The sequence below is a fragment of the Sus scrofa genome, chromosome X, assembly GCF_000003025.6.
Source record: "Sus scrofa isolate TJ Tabasco breed Duroc chromosome X, Sscrofa11.1, whole genome shotgun sequence".
NCBI lineage: Eukaryota > Metazoa > Chordata > Mammalia > Artiodactyla > Suidae > Sus > Sus scrofa.
This window is the reverse complement of record NC_010461.5, coordinates 38,953,631-38,969,516: the sequence shown is the minus strand read 5'-3', so window position 1 is coordinate 38,969,516 and position 15,886 is coordinate 38,953,631. Positions and strand designations below refer to the sequence as shown.

General features: G+C 41.1%; 1 protein-coding gene across 3 annotated transcripts in view; it reads right to left on the bottom strand.

The window, feature by feature from the left end:
- Positions 1–15,886, bottom strand: part of MAOA (monoamine oxidase A) — a 75,769-nt gene that overhangs the window by 36,704 nt on the left and 23,179 nt on the right. For all 3 annotated transcript variants that reach the window (XM_005673569.1, NM_001001640.1, XM_021079532.1), the window contains 1 exon segment: positions 9,675–9,812. Coding sequence is in view for 1 of the 3 variants with exons in the window: in NM_001001640.1 (NP_001001640.1) it covers positions 9,675–9,812 (138 nt within the window). In the remaining 2 variants the exon portion in view is untranslated.

The window sequence follows — 15,886 nt, the reverse complement described above, 5'->3', positions numbered from 1 at the left end:
AGATGACACAAATAGATGGAAAGATACACCATGCTCATGGATTGGAAAAATTAATATTTTCAAAATGACTATATTACCTAAGGCAATATACAGATTCAATGCAATCCCTATCAAATTACCAAGGACATTTTTCACAGAACTTGAACAAAATATTTCAAAATTTGTGTGGAAGCACAACAGACCCAGAATAGCCAAAGACATCCTGAAAAAGAAAAATGGAGCTGGAGGAATCAGGCTCCCAGACTTCAGACTATACTACAAAGCAACAGTCATCAAAACTGTATGGTATTGGCACAAAGACAGAAATATAGATCAGTGGAACAGGATAGAAAGCCCAGAATTAAACCCACACACCTACAGCCAACTCATCTATGACAAAGGAGGAAAGAATATACAATGGAGAAAGGACAGCTTGTTCAATAAGTGGTGCCAGGAAAACTGGACAGCCACATGGAAAAGAATGAAATTAGAACACTCCCTAACACCACACACAAAAATAAACTCCAAATGGATGAAAGACCTAGATACAAGACTAGACACTATAAAACTCTTAGAGGAAAACACAGGCCAAATACTCTCTGACATAAACGACAGCAACATCTTCTCAGATCCACCTCTCAGAGTATTGACAGTAAAAACAAAAATAAACAAATGGGACCTAATCAAACTTCAAAGTTTCTGCACTGCAAAGGAAACCCTAAACAAACAAAAAGACAACCCACAGAATGGGAGAAAATCTTTGCAAATCAACTGACAAGGGATTCATCTCCAAAATTTATAAACACCTTCTGCAGCTCATACCAAAAAAACAAACAACCCCATCAAAAAATGGTCAAAAGATCTAAACAGACGATTCTCCATAGAAGACATACAGATGGCCAAAAAACACATGAAAAGATGTTCAACATCACTCATTATTAGAGAAATGCAAATCAAAACCATTCTGAGGTACCACCTTACACCAGCCAGAATGGCCATCATCAAAAAGTCTACAAACAATAAGAGCTGGAGAGGGTGTGGAGAAAAAGGAACTCCAGTACACTGTTGGTGGGATTGTAAATTGGTGCAACCACTGTGGAAAATAGTATGGAGATTCCTCAGAAAACTAAACATAGAACTACCATTTGATACAGCAATCCCACTCCTGTGCATCTATCCAGAGAAAACCACGACTCGCAAAGACACAGGTACTCCAATGTTCACTGCAGCACTGTTTGCAATAGCCAAGACATGGAAACAACCTCAATGTCCATCGACAGGGGCGTGGACCAAGAAGATGTGGTACATATACACAATGGAATATTACTCAGCCATTAAAAGGAACGAAATACTGGCATTTTTAGCAACATGGATGGACCTAGAAATTATCATACTAAGTGAAGTCAGCCATACAATGAGACACCAACATCAAATGCTTTCACTGACATGTGGAATCTGAAAAAAGGACAGACTGAACTTCTTTGCAGAACAGATGCTGACTCACAGACATTGAAAAACTTATGGTCTCCAGAGGAGACAGTTTGGGGTGGGGAGATGTGCTTGGGTTATGGGATAGAAATCCTGTGAAATTGGATTGTTATGATCATTATACAACTACAGAGTGATAAATTCATTTGAGTAATTAAAAAAACAAATATAAAGTATCAACATTATCATCATTTGTCTCTTTTCAGTTTCAAGTTCTGTGTTTGCTAAGGTTAATTATCAACTAGGCTTTCACATCTGTTTTTGGGTTTTTTTGGGTTTTTGGTTGGGTTTTTTGTTTTTTTGTTTTTTTGGGCCGCACACGCAGCATATGTAGGTTCCCAGGCTAGGGGTCAAATTGGAGCTACAGCTGCTGGCCTACACCACAGCTCACAGCAACACAGGATCCTTAACCCACTGAGGAAGGCCAGGGATCAAACCTGCAACCTCATGGTTCTTATTTCACATCTGTTTTGTCTGTCCCTCTCTCACTCACTTCTATAGGACCTTGAACCAAATACTTGCATTCTGACAACTTTCTCCTATCTTGAAAGTAAGGTAACCATCTTTTACTAAAATTCTGAGATCCATTCAGTTTTCAAAAGGTATTCATGGAGTTCCTGTCATGGCTGAGCAGTAACGAACCCGACTAGTAACCCTGAGGATTCGGGTTCAATCTCTGGCCTTGCTCAGTGGGTTGAGGATCCGGCATTGCCTCAAGCTGCAGGGTAGGTCACAGACGTGGCTCAGATCTGGTGTTGCTGTGGCTGTGGTGTAGGCCAGCAGCTGTAGCTCTGATTCAACCCCTAGCCTGGGAACTTCCAAATGCCGCAGGTGTGGCCCTAAAAGGCAACAACAACAAAAAAGTATTTGTTCATCGAGTTTGATACACAAGTGAAAAAGCTCGGAGTCCACCCCAGAGACACAGGGCTATAGAGCGGCATGGATCCAGTTAAGTGGCAGGACAGAGCAGTGACAGAAAAGACTTTCTGGCTGGATCAGTGGAATAAGAGAACTTCCCTTCTTCAGAAGGCCCAGAATGTACAAGATCTGGGGTTTAAAACTGAGCAGAACCCTGTGGGGTCCTCTTGGGTACAAATCCTTTCCTGTACCCTGATTTTAGTTTGTAAGATATAGGCTTCATTCAGCCGCCCTGACCTTCCCTGAGTTCCAAAAGGCAGATTCAAACAGTTGCTCATCAGGGAAGGGAGGGGATGTTGAAACAAAGGAGAGCAATTAAGAAACAATAGCGCAGCGATTAAAGCTGGGTCCTGGTTCCCCCTCAAGGAATATATATGACAATATCTTTGAGTTCTTCAGCAGGAACTAAGGCCCCCACCGAGGTGGAGGATTGTAACTTCCCGCTAAAGGCAAGGTTCCTGGAGCACCGCCCACTTACCTCACCACCCACCAATCAGAAGAAAGATACACACCCTGCAGCCCTCTATCCAAATTTTGCCTATAAAAACGTCTCCCCCTAAACCATAGGGGAGCTACAGTTTTTTGAGCAGAAGTCACCCATCCTCCTGGCTCAACCCTGCAATAAACCTTTTCTGCTTCAAACTCTGATGTTTCAGTTTAGTTGGCCTCACTGTGCATAGGGCACATGAACTTGTGTTCAGTGATAGATGCATAGGACATCAGAGGGCGTTTAAGGTTTCAACTATTAGAAGACTACTCTGCAAAAGCTTAACAATTCAGGACTGATGATCAAGGCTTTTGGTTGGCATATTTGATGTGTGTTCTGGGAGGGGGAGGGGCTCCTGAGGGGGGAAGGAGAGAGGAAGTAAAAAGCAAGGAGCAGGGAGAAAGGAGCAACCGCATTCTAACCTGAAAGGTCAGAATCTCCAGGAGATGGGTTATTATGGAGACGGGTGCGGTTTCTCCCGAGGAAGCTGCTTATGTAATGTTTCATTCTTTTCTCCATTAACCAAAATGCCAGGGCCCCACTTGAGGTGATTGAATTGCCACAGCCTCAGTGAGAGAAATCCTTTGTGTCTGACTTAACCCCCTTTCTATGCTGCCAGTGAAGGCCAGTCCGGGCAGGAGTCTGACTCGACTACTTCTCAATGAATGGCTAGAAAATGATGTCATTTTTTTCCTTTTTATTTGGCATGCGGCAGCTTGATGTGGGATCTCAGTTCCCAGACCAGGGAGTGAACCTGGGCTGCAGCAGTGAAAGTGCAGAATCCTAACCACTAGACTACCACAGAACTCCCTAGAAAACGATTTCTGTAGTGAATTACTTCCTATTAAAAATGAACGAAAGGAAGACAAAAGCATTCTGTGGATGAATAATGGTAGTGCAACAATGTGAATGTACTTAATGAAAGTAAAGTATGGTCATACACCTAAGGATCGTTAAGTGAAAAACTGTATATCTAAGTACAGTTAAGTGATAAATGTTGTGTCTATTTTATCCAAAAAAATGTTAATGAAAGGAAAAAAAATCTAATAAATAACCTGGCTTTGCTATATGTTGGGCTGTCATGTCAACTGAGTAGAAACTTTATTGTCTAGAAACTAGATCTGAGATTTAGCTCTGAAAGTTTACAGGAAAAAGAAAGGAGGCTTTAAGAGAAAATGGCTGATGCTTATCTGGCTTCCTAAACAGTACAACGCTTGACGAGTAAGTTCTGTCATTAGCTTTCCTATGACCCACAAGAAGTAAATGAAGTCTTAAACATGGAGAGGAAAACAAAGAATGGCAGCTCCGAACCATTACTTTTTACAAGCTACGTCCCTATACCTTTACACTGAATACTTGATACATCAGAGTGAAAATAAGTAAATATTTTTACATATGTTTTTAAAGTCTGTGTATAATTGTAATTTAGAGAAGGAAATAATCCCTCTTGTACTACCTCATCTCTGTTATCGAAACGGAATTTCTTATCATGAACACAGGCCTGTCCTTACCTAATTACCTAATTATATTTTTTCGTCTTCTACTCTGACTTATACAAATTACTTTAAATCTTTTTTTAAAAACCAGACAGTATAATGGCATAAATGAAATATTCTTATCTTGATCATACTTTGACTAATAACTTTATATAAGTCACTTATGAAAAACAATATATAGCCAACAATTCCAAACCTTGCCTCAGACTTCCAGCCTTAGTATGTTAAGACATTAATAGAATCCATCTTTCTTAGCCTGCTGAGCCTAACTGGGGTGGCCTAGGGGTTTCTCAGGAGTCAGGTGCTCAATGAGGGCCAGAGGGCAACAAAATCTATGGCTCAGGGTGCAAAAGAAGAGGCCACCCTGGTGAACAGAGTCCCATGTGACTCCTATGCATAGCCATTCTCCACCAACCCCTAGAGTCCACAGGAGACCTTACTGCCAAAGGCACAACTTAAGACTTCAAAGCTTGTGGGGGTAAGGTGATTTCTGTCACATCTTGAAGCAGTTTATTAAAGGGGTTCACAAATTAACTCTCTGCCAACAGATTAAGGAACAATGTGATGTAACCCATAGAACCTGGGCTCAAGAGATGGAAAGCATCACTTTGGCTCCTAACATCTCTGAGCCTCAGTATTCTCATCTGTAAGATGGGAAAAATAATGCTTATTACCTCAAAAGGAGGTAACACAGGTAACACAGGTATAGGGATATTACAGATGCACAGTAACACCAATGCACAGAGCCAGGAGGGACAAATTTAGGTGATTAAAAGAAATGAGGTGAAGACCGGACAATCAACAGACCTACAGGAATCTAACACCTTTGGCTTCTTGAGTTTCCTACTGAAAGGGGTTGAAAATAAAAGTATAACTTTCCTTGAAGACCAAAGAAAAGACTTCTATGAGTTGGCATGGACAGGTGTTAAAAGCAGCAAAAGTATATGTCCCTAATCCAAAAGAAACACCCTAGTAGAAGCGAGGGGTCAAAGACGAACTTATATCTGGCAAGCAAGCATTAAGACAAACTGATAAAAAAATACATCCTCTTTTTTCAACACAGCCTACTGGCTAAAACAAAGTTCACCTCTTAGCAGTAACAACAAAAAATTACTTAGTATTCCAGAACACACACATTCTGAAAAGCCTTTGAGTTCAGTTGTTGGCATAAAAACCTGGAGTAAATGTCTGTGGGAAGAACAGAACCAATACTTAGAAAAATTGCTTGCTGAGCTGTTACTATCTGGAAAGTCTACTTTGTTTTAAATAAATTTTTATCAGGCCATTCTCCAAAAACAAAAGTATTTAGAGTCTCTATTTTTATCTTGAGAGCATCTAGAAAGCAGGGAGAAAGTGAGAATGCATGAAAATGTCAATTTCTTCTGTTTTTTAAAAAAAAAAAAAAACATTTTTTTTTTATGGCCGAATCCATGGTGCGTAGAAGTTCCTGGGCCAGGCACTGAATCTGAGCCACAGCTTCGACCCACACCACAGTTGCAGCAACACCAGATCCTTAACCGACTGCCCCAGGCCGAGGATCAAACCTGTGCCTCAACAGCAACCCGAGCCACTGCAGGGACAATGCCAGATCCTGAACCCACTGCACTGCAAGGGAACTCTTATTTGCTGTCATTCTTTCCTTGTCTCCTCCATTGAGCAGAAACTATTACCATGTACCCATCCCTATATTTCCAGCCTAGAACAATATCTGACACCGAGTAGATTGTCTAGTAAGTACTTATCAAACCAACGAATGAATTTAGCAGAACCATGTGAACCTTCTAAAAATGAAGCAGATAGACTTAGTCTCTTAGGGAAGGGACAGGGTGGAAAATGCCACTGAACATCTATCCCCAGTGCTCGGTTCGAAGGCTCAGGCTTGGAACTCCACATTGTCATGGCAAAACTTGCCCGGTAAATCCAAACTAGCAAAGGTCGGGAACAGTTCTCTGGTGAATACTAAAAATCACGCTGGAGGAGGCTGACACTGGATGCAGTCTGCTGACAAGAAACAAGTGAGGCATTCTTTAAGGCTGCCCATCAGGAAAATTTAACCACTGAAGCAATCTGGATCATAAAGAATATGGCTTGGGTTCACTAGACAGGGGCAATCTTCCAGTGATTCACCCACTCATTTCAGTGTTATTTACTGAAAAGAATACACCGTATTTAGATTATAGAAGCCTGTGTCATGCAGACTGTCACAAAGATCATTTGCATTATTAACCCCATACACTATTATGCTGGGAAAAAGTCCACTTTTTTTTTCCTCTAGAAGCAAACAGAAGAGTGAAAGCTGAGATAGTCTTTTTTTTTTTTTTTTTTTTTTCCTTTTTAGGGCTGCACTTGTGGCATATGAAAGTTCCCAGGCTAGAGGTTGAATCAGAGCTGCAGCTGCCGACCTACACCACAGCCACAGCAATGCAGGATCCGAGCCTCGTCTTCCACCTACACCACAGCTCCAGGCAACGCCAGATCCTTAACCCACTGAGTGAGGCCAGGGATCCAACCCATCCTCATGGATACTAGTTGGGTTCCTAACCCACTGAGCCATAACGGGAACTCCTGAGATATTCTTAAGTGAAATTATTTTTTGCTCTAAGTATACTATCAATCTTACCTGCAATACTTAAATGAACATCTTCCTGCTTTTTCCCGAATCCAGCCTCCTCACTTGTGTTTCCTGGTCATTATAAAAACATCTACTACCCTGAGTATGTCTCATTGCAGAAATGATATGATTTATTAGAAACATGAGCAGAAAGGCACTCATTCAGATAAAATAAATGAACCCCCAACAGATGCACCACTTTTTTGCCTTAACATTGCTGTCTACCTTGGGTGAAAATATGTGTTTTTTGGCAACTCAAAGTATGTGAGGGGATGGTTTAATGGTAAGTATTTCTATTTGCCATCTTTTCGTTAGATGACAGTGTCTTAAATAAAAAGAACAGTGTTTAGCATCTTAATTTTGTGCTTATTTGTAAGGAAATCCTAAAATTCATCATGAGGAGCACAAGCTCGGGGGTAGGCAGACTATTACTGGTTTTAGAGCTTTGTCAAGTCACTGTACGTCGCTGAACCTCAGTTTTCTCCTCTGTAAAATGGAGCATAAGTCTGCTCAGATTCCACGATGCTCATCAGATTCATCTGCCTCCCAGTGGGACTAGAGCATGACTTTCTTTACATAACTGTTTAATTATCAGTTGAGTGCAAAAGATTTGCTCTCTTTCCCTGCATTAAACAGGATACTACACTTCAAAGTGCTCAATAAATGTTAGTTGCTATTGTTTACTTACTGGCTGAGGTAAACACCATGCTGTGCAGAGAAGACAAAGTGGGGAAGCCGTTTTTTCTTTTTGATCATGGCCTATTGAAGCCAGTGTTCACAAACACTTTGTATAATTTGTTTGAATTATTTTTTTTTATTAAAGCATAGTTGATTTACACTGTTGTGTCAATTTCTGCTGTACAGCATAGTGAACCAGGCATACATATATATATTCTTTTTTCTCATATTATCTTCCATCACGGTCTATCCCAAGGATTGGATCTAGTTCCCTGTTTTAATTTTTTTTTTTTTTGTCTTTTTGGGGCCACACCCGCGGCATAAGGAGGTTCCCAGGCTAGGGGTCGAATCAGAGCTATAGCCGCCGGCCTACGCCATAGCCACAGCAATGCCAGATCCGAGCCGTGTCTGCAACCTACACCACATTTCACGGCAACGTAACCCACTGAGCGAGGCCAGAGATCAAACCTGCGTCCTCATGGATACTAGTCAGATTCGTCTCCGCTGAGCAACGACAGGAACTCCAATTTCTTTTTGTTGTTGGTTAATTTCGTTTTATACTTTCTCTATGCCTCACTTGACAGCTGAACCCAGTTTTTCTAAAGGTTACTGCTGTTTTCTCCTGTCTCACTGCCAGGTCTCCCAAGCATCCCAGAGGAACCCAAACCATCTGCCAGAGCTTCCCAAGATGCCTGAGCTCCCTGATTGCACATTGACATGCAGACGCCTCAAGTCTCCTTAATTCCCTGCTCGGAAAGGCCCTGAAGATGCCACATGATTGCTGGGGGGGGGGGGGTAAATGTGTCTGTTGAAAAGTGATGTAGTTACTTGGTGTGGGGATCATGGCGTGAGAATGAGATAAACCACCCCTGTCCTGGCGACACTAAGGTTCCAGGAAGCGGGCGGCAATGTCAGATCGGAAACTTGATTTCTCAAGGCGCCTTTCCAGTCTCCAGCTGCTCCATGTTTGGCTTCAGGAAGAAAGAATAACATTGGCAACAGCTGCTGTTTCTTGAGTGGATATCAGCACTAAGAGTTTAAACAATGTCTTGTTTAAACAGGAGGAAACTGCGCAACTGAGCTAGACTTCCCGAGAGTCATTGCGGGGTGCAGAGGAAATTATCAAAGTGTGCAAAGAAATGGTAGGTGAGAATGAGGAGGAAGAACCGTTCAAAGTCTCAAGAAGTGGCTTCAAACTACCGTGTTCCTTGAGGCCTTAGAATTGCCTCATAGGTGCTTCAGGAGCTGCTTGGGTTGTGTGTGTGGGGGGGGGATGTTTGTACGTGTGTGTGTACATGTGCTCGCGCGCGCGCGCGCACACACACACACACACACACACACACAGGAGCCTCCTCGATCCCTAAAGGAAGTGGAGGGAAGGAAGTTAAGAGCCTCCCACCCCTACTCCAGCTGGACTGGAGATGGGTGTGTAGCCTTCGAGGGTCACAGTGGGTGATGTGGAGGAGGATCGAGCTGAAGCATGACCACTTGGAGTGATTCCAGGAGCCCACAGGATTTTTTTTTTCTTTCTTTCTACAGCTCTGCCTGAAGATTATGGAAATTCCCGGGCCAGGGGTCCAATTGGAGCTGCATCTGCGACCGATGCCACAGCTTATAGAAATGCCTGATCCTTAACCCACTGAGTGAGGCCAGGGATTGAACCTGCATCCTCACAGAAACAACATTTGGTCCTTAACCTGCTGAACCACAGTGGAAACTCCCACAGGGATTTAAAAAAAAGAAAGAAAGAAAAAGAAAAAAAAAGGCAGGGAGTTCCCTGGTAGCCTAGAAAATAAGGATTCCACCACATCATTGCTGTGATGTGGGTTTGATCCCTGGCCTAGGAACTTCTGCATGATGAGGGCACAGCCAAAAAAAAAGGTAGAAGAATACTACTTTAAAGCTGAGAACCTACTTTAATGATTGCTTTGAGAAAAAAACAACTAAAAACCCAACCAAATGTTTTCCCAAATAAAATGCCCTCCCATCAGTCACATGAGTAAAACACCAGGCTTACCTTGACATACTGAACGAGACACTCATTTACATTCACTTTGTAAGTTTCTAAACCCAGTTCCTTAGATAACCTTAAGATCCTATTCTGGGTCGGTCCGACATAAGCCCCACCAACGTCCACGTAATCAACATTTTCGTTCTGTAGAAAAAGAAAAAGTGGCCAGAAAACTTTAGTTAGACCTTTAAAAAAAATAAGTTTCTTATGTCATTAAAAAAACCTTGTTTATTTTTTACATCTCTTTTATACTGTGAAACTGAAAATAGAAATCCTTTCTCCTCCACTCAAGAACTGAGCACAACCCTATGTGACACAGCACTGAGTAATCCCATTTGCCTAGTTACTGGTGAGGCCAATTCAGCAATAACATGCATAAAGGATGAACACTATAGTACACCCTGCTGATCTGGATCCTTTTCAAAGCACTTAGGTTCGTATGTATGCTTTTCATTGGGGTTGTTGCTGAAGGGGCCACCCAGAGATTTATTAGGCATAATTCTCTGATTTCCAGCAGATGAAATCTTCATCAGCCCACACTGCTGGGCTCATGATTCTATTTTAACACACCTGCAGGGGAGAATGCCTCATAGGACAAGAGTACAAAAAGGCATACAAAGATTCATATACCTAAAAAAATTTATACATGCAAAACTTCTTTCATAAACTGGAATTTACTCCCTCCTCCTTTTTTCTTTATTTTTTTTCTGGGGCCAGAGATCAAATCTGAGCTTCAGCTGTGACCTATGTCACAGCTGTGGCAACCTTGGATCCTTAACCCTCTGCACCAGGCTGGGGATCGAATCCACGCCTCAGAGACAATGCTGGATCGTCCCCTGCACCACAGCGGGAACTCCTACCTTCCCCTTCTTAAATGCAGTTCTACATTTCCCCGGGCTTTTTTAGTAACACATTTCCCCCAGGATTTAATAAATAGAGCATTGGTGTGTCTGTAATAACATCTTACGGGTCTGTTTCTATGTTGTTTATACCAGCTCTAATTCATGTTGTCTTTCCTCCTTGTTGGCTTGATTATTTCTTATTGTGTGCCACTCACTGAATTTGAGAAAATATAGAAATAATCTGAACCCCAGGAGGATTTTATCTTTCTCGAGAGGCCCTCTGTCTGCTTCTGCCCAGCACTGGGGAACGCTAATGATACTAGATAAGTTGATTATATTTCCTCTGCCTGAGATGATTTGAAACCGGGTTGAAATGCAAATATGGCCTAGTCCTTCTGCTGTTCACCCTTAGGGCCAGGATGCAGTCCAACCCAAAGCACAAGGCGTTTACCAACACTATCCTCCATACACACACATTTTGGTGGGCTCGAGACTTGACCTTCAGTTGCCCTAGCTTTTTAAGACTTTTGCAAGTACTGCTCAACCTCTCACTTGCTTCTTCTTCAAACTCCCATCTCCCCAGCCCTAGGGGAAGAGCAGGTCAATCTTTTCTGGGGGTATGTTGGCCCAGAGACTCTTCACTACCTTGTTAGCATCTCTGATGCTTTGAAGATTTGTGTGCGAGTGTGTGTGTGTGTACAGTTCAAATTGTCTAGTCTCTTGTATTTAGTGAAGGGTTGGGATGATTTACCTAATCTGTTGTTTCCAGAAAATTGATTGTCTAGAATATGCAACCTTGCCTTCCTAGAGTAACCTAGCCTGATATTATCTTTCCATTTCAGGATATGCTTTGTTACTAGTTTGTTCCGAATTTTTTATCTGTGTTCATAAGTGGACTAGAGATTGCCCTGTGATTTGCCTTTCTTTTACAGCCCTTGTCTGTTTTCTTGCATTAGAGTATTGGGTTTTTTTTGTTTTGTTTTGTTTTGTTTTAGGTCTTTTTGTCTTTCTAAGGCCGCACCCGAGGCATACAGAGGTTCCCAGGCTAGGGGTCTAATCTGAGCTGTAGCCACCAGCCTATGCCAGAGCCACAGCAACTCGGGATCACAGCAACTTGGGATCCGAGCCACGACTGCCACCTACACCGCAGCTCACAGCAATGCTGGATCCTTAAACCAGTGAGCGAGGCCAGGGATCGAACCCGAAACCTCATGGTTCCTAGTTGGATTCGTTAACCACTGAGCCACGATGGGAACTCCGAGTATTGGGTTTTTTGGTTTTGTTTTTTGGGGGTTTTGGCTGCACCCTTGGTATGCAGAAGTTATCGAGCCAGGGATTGAACCAGAGCCACAGCAGTGACTTGAGCCACAATAGTGACAATGCTGGATCCTTAACCGTTAGGCCACCAGGGAAGTCCAGTTTTGCTGTTTCAATTTCTACAACTGGAAAGGTTGGTTTTTGTTTTTTTGTTTTTTTTTTAGCTATCTTTGTCATAACTGCATTGTGAGCAAAGAATATGGATTATATGATATTAATCCTTGAAGCTCACTTTATATCACATGGTTGATTTTCAAAGATGTTCCATTTCCATTTAAAAAGAACACAGTCATATTAAGTAATAGGCATGTTTTACACAAGTCTATTAGAAAATGATTAATTTGCAATTATTTTTGTTTCCTTCATTTATTACTAACCTAGAAAAGCATGTTAAAAATCCCCTTTTCTGTTGGGCATTTATCTTTGATTCCTGTCAATTTCTGCTTTATATTTTAAGGTTACGTTATTCAGTATATACAAGTTTAGAATTGCTCAATATTCTGGGTCTTTTATCATTATGTACTGATACTTAATGAAACAGTTTGTGTTTAAAGTTTATTTTATCTAATATTAATATAGCTAAAACCGCTTCCATTAGTATTTGTATACTATCTTTTTCTATCTTTCAGTTCCAGTTTTCTTTATTCTGACATTTCCCTCCTTTTAATTAAGTTTAGCTCATTTATTAGTATTATTTTGGTTTTTTTTTTGTCTTTTTTTTTTTTTTTTTTTTTTTTTTGCTATTTCTTGGGCCGCTCCCGTGGCATATGGAAGTTCCCAGGCTAGGGGTCCAGTCGGAGCTGTAGCCGCCGGCCTACACCAGAGCCACAGCAACGTGGGATCTGAGCTGCGTCTGCGACCTACACCACAGCTCACGGCAACGCAGATCATCAACCCACTGAGCAAGGGCAGGGATCGAACCCGCAACCTCATGGTTCGTAGTTGGATTCGTTAACCACTGCGCCACGACGGGAACTCCTATTATTTGTTTTTAAATGTCTTTTTTTTTTTTTTTTTTGGCTGTGCCCCACAGCATGTGGAAGTTCCCAGCCAGGAATAAAACCCTTGCCAGAGCAGTGGCAATGCCAGATCCTTAACCATTAGGCCACCAGGGAACTTCTCTTTTAAAATGTCTTAACTTGGAGTTCCCATTGTGGCTCAGCAGGTTAAGAACCCAGCTGGTGTCCATGAGAATGTGGGTTCAATCACTGGCCTCGCTCAGTGGGTTAAGAGTCTGGTGTTGCTGCAAGCTTTGGCATAGGTCTCAGATGTGGCTAGGATCTGGCATTGCTGTTACTATGGCTCTGGCGTAGGCCAGAGGCTGCAGCTGTGATTCAACCCCTCGCCCAGAAACTTCCATATGCCATAGGTGCAGCCCTGAAAAAAAATAAAAAATAATAAAATAAAATGTCTTATTTTATTATGGCTTTCCATTTGTCCCACATTAATAGTTTCCTCCCTGATTCTTTCTTTCTTTTGGATTAAGGGTCTTCCTTTTCTTTTCAAGTTTTTTCTTCTACTTGTTTGGAAATTATACAATCAGGCCTATTCCTTTGGACATTCTCCTAGCTATAACAGGCATACTTAATATAGTCTGAAGTTTATCAATATATTATCTTTCTATGGAAAAATACAAAAATCCTCATGCATCAACTGTGATCATACTTCCAATCTGTAAACTATAAAAGTACTTTGTTTCAGGTTTGTTTTCCAACAAATTTGACATTACTTTGTTTTATTCTGTTGTTGATGTTGCTAAATTTTATATAAATATTTACCGATATCTTTGCTCACTGGCCCCTCTTAGATATCAGACCTTTTACTTGTTATCAGTTTCCTCCTTCTTAAAACACATTCCTTACAATTTCCTCCAATCTGGGTCCTAAACTCTCTATTTTTGTCAGTTTGATAAAAAGATAGCCCGAGCAAATAACAAATTCTGGTTACTTTCTCTTTCTTAGAACAGCAAAGGCATTGTTTCCCTATCTTTTGGCATCTGTTTTTGCTATTGAAGAGTCACTCAAAAGTCAAATTACTGATTTTTTTTAGAGTATGCACGATTTGCTTTTTTTGTTTCTAAAAAAGTTACTTTTAGACCTAAAAAAATGTTAGATCCTTTCTCTGATATACTGTAGCTTTCATGTCTGGGTAAGAATTTCTTTTCCTTTTTCTTTTTCCAATGGCTATCATCACCTTTTTTTTCATATTTTAAAGTGTTATCAAAGTATAATTGATTTACAAGGTTGTGATCATTTCTGCTGGACACCAAAGTGATTCAGTTCTACACGTACACGCATCCATCCTCTTTCAGATTCTTTTCCCACAGAGATGATCACAGAATATTGGGTGGAGTCCTCTCTGCTCTACAGCAGGTCCCTGTTGGCCAATCATTCCCTATCTTAATATATGCAATATATATATGCAAGATACATCACTGCATATGCCAGTCCCAAACCCCCAGTCCATCCCTCTGCCCCCTCCATCTGTCCACTTTGGTCACCATAAATCTTTTCCCTTCACATGCTGTGGACATGTGAAGACACCAGGACCAATGCAGGAAAATCCTCAGCCATTATTTTATACCATCATAACACTATCTCATAACACTATCCTTCATGTCTTAGCTGCCCCTACCCTTGCTTGCCATAACATTTTCCAATCTTTATCTCTGAATTGCATTCTAGATAATTTCACTCACTTCACTTCAGCTGTGTCTAATATACTGTTTAACCTGTTCCTGAGTTTTTCATTTTAAGTGTGTTTTCATTTCTACAAATTATTTTTTAAACTACTTAATCATTTTCTTTTTAGTTTCTTTCCCCTGCTCCTAGTTTTAAGCACTTCTTTTCTTGAAAACAAGCTAAACAGTTTATTTTTTTTTATCCTCGTATGACTCAACCGTTATAAAATTCTTCTGGATCATTTTCTTCTACTTTGTTCTCTTTCAGTGCCTTGTTTCCTTGTATGTTTTGTCACTGTGGTCTATGAGTTCCTCATTTTCCTTTGAACTTTTTCTATGTAAGTTATTTGAGGCCTGGGTGGAAAGGATTTGCGTTTATTTCCGCCAGCCACTTTGACATTTAAACCAAATGTTCTGTGCAAGGTTTCTCACCTTGGCAGTATAAATTTAGATGGAAACCATGGATGAAGGCAAGCTTTATTTTCTCCACTTTTTGAACGGTAAGGTTTATTTCGCTTTTACTTTGATATACAGAGTATAGCATAAGGGATTCCAATTTGGAGTGTTTCCTATCAAATTCCCTACCTACAACAGGTTCTGGATTTTACCTCCTGTTCCCTGCATGCCATATGGCCAGCATAGTGCAACTGCAAAGTCTTTAAGTTTCAGTAGGCATTCAAGATGAAAGTCAAATTTTGACCTCATTTAACCCCTAGGCTTCATGTTGTTACTTTGCTTTGGGGATTCATTCAACAACTATACCTTGAGCTCCTACAAGATGCCAGATACTGTTCAAGAAGCTTCTGTTACATCAATGAACAAAATAAAGATCCCTGCACACAAGGAGCTTTCATTTAGTAGGAAGAGACAGAAAATGAACCACAATCACAATAAACAAGTACCTTAGAAGTGGATAACAGTGAAAAAGAAAAAGAAAAAAAAAAGCTAGAATAGGACAAGGCAGATTGAAACTGCAGAGGAGAGAAGGAAAGATTTCAGCTTAAAATTCAAGGGACACGTAGGCCTTAAGACAAGGTGATATTTGCATAAAGACTTGAAGGAGGTGAGGGAGTTACCCATGTGCCTATCTGGGACAAAAGCATTCCCAGCAGAAGAAAAGAGCCAGTGCCAAGATTCTAAGGCAGAAATGTGCCTGGTATGGTCAAGAAACACAGGCCCGTGTGTCTAGCTCACTCCAGAACAGAGCAAAGAAAAGAGAATTAGAGATGAGATTAGCGAAGTTCCTGAAGGCAGATCATGGAAATCCTCACAAGGCATCAAGTAAAAGGACACTGGCTTTTACTCTGAGTGAGAAGGGGAGTCTCTGGAAGGTTTTAAGCAGAGAAGTGTCACGATCTGACTTCTATGGGAAAGGCTCG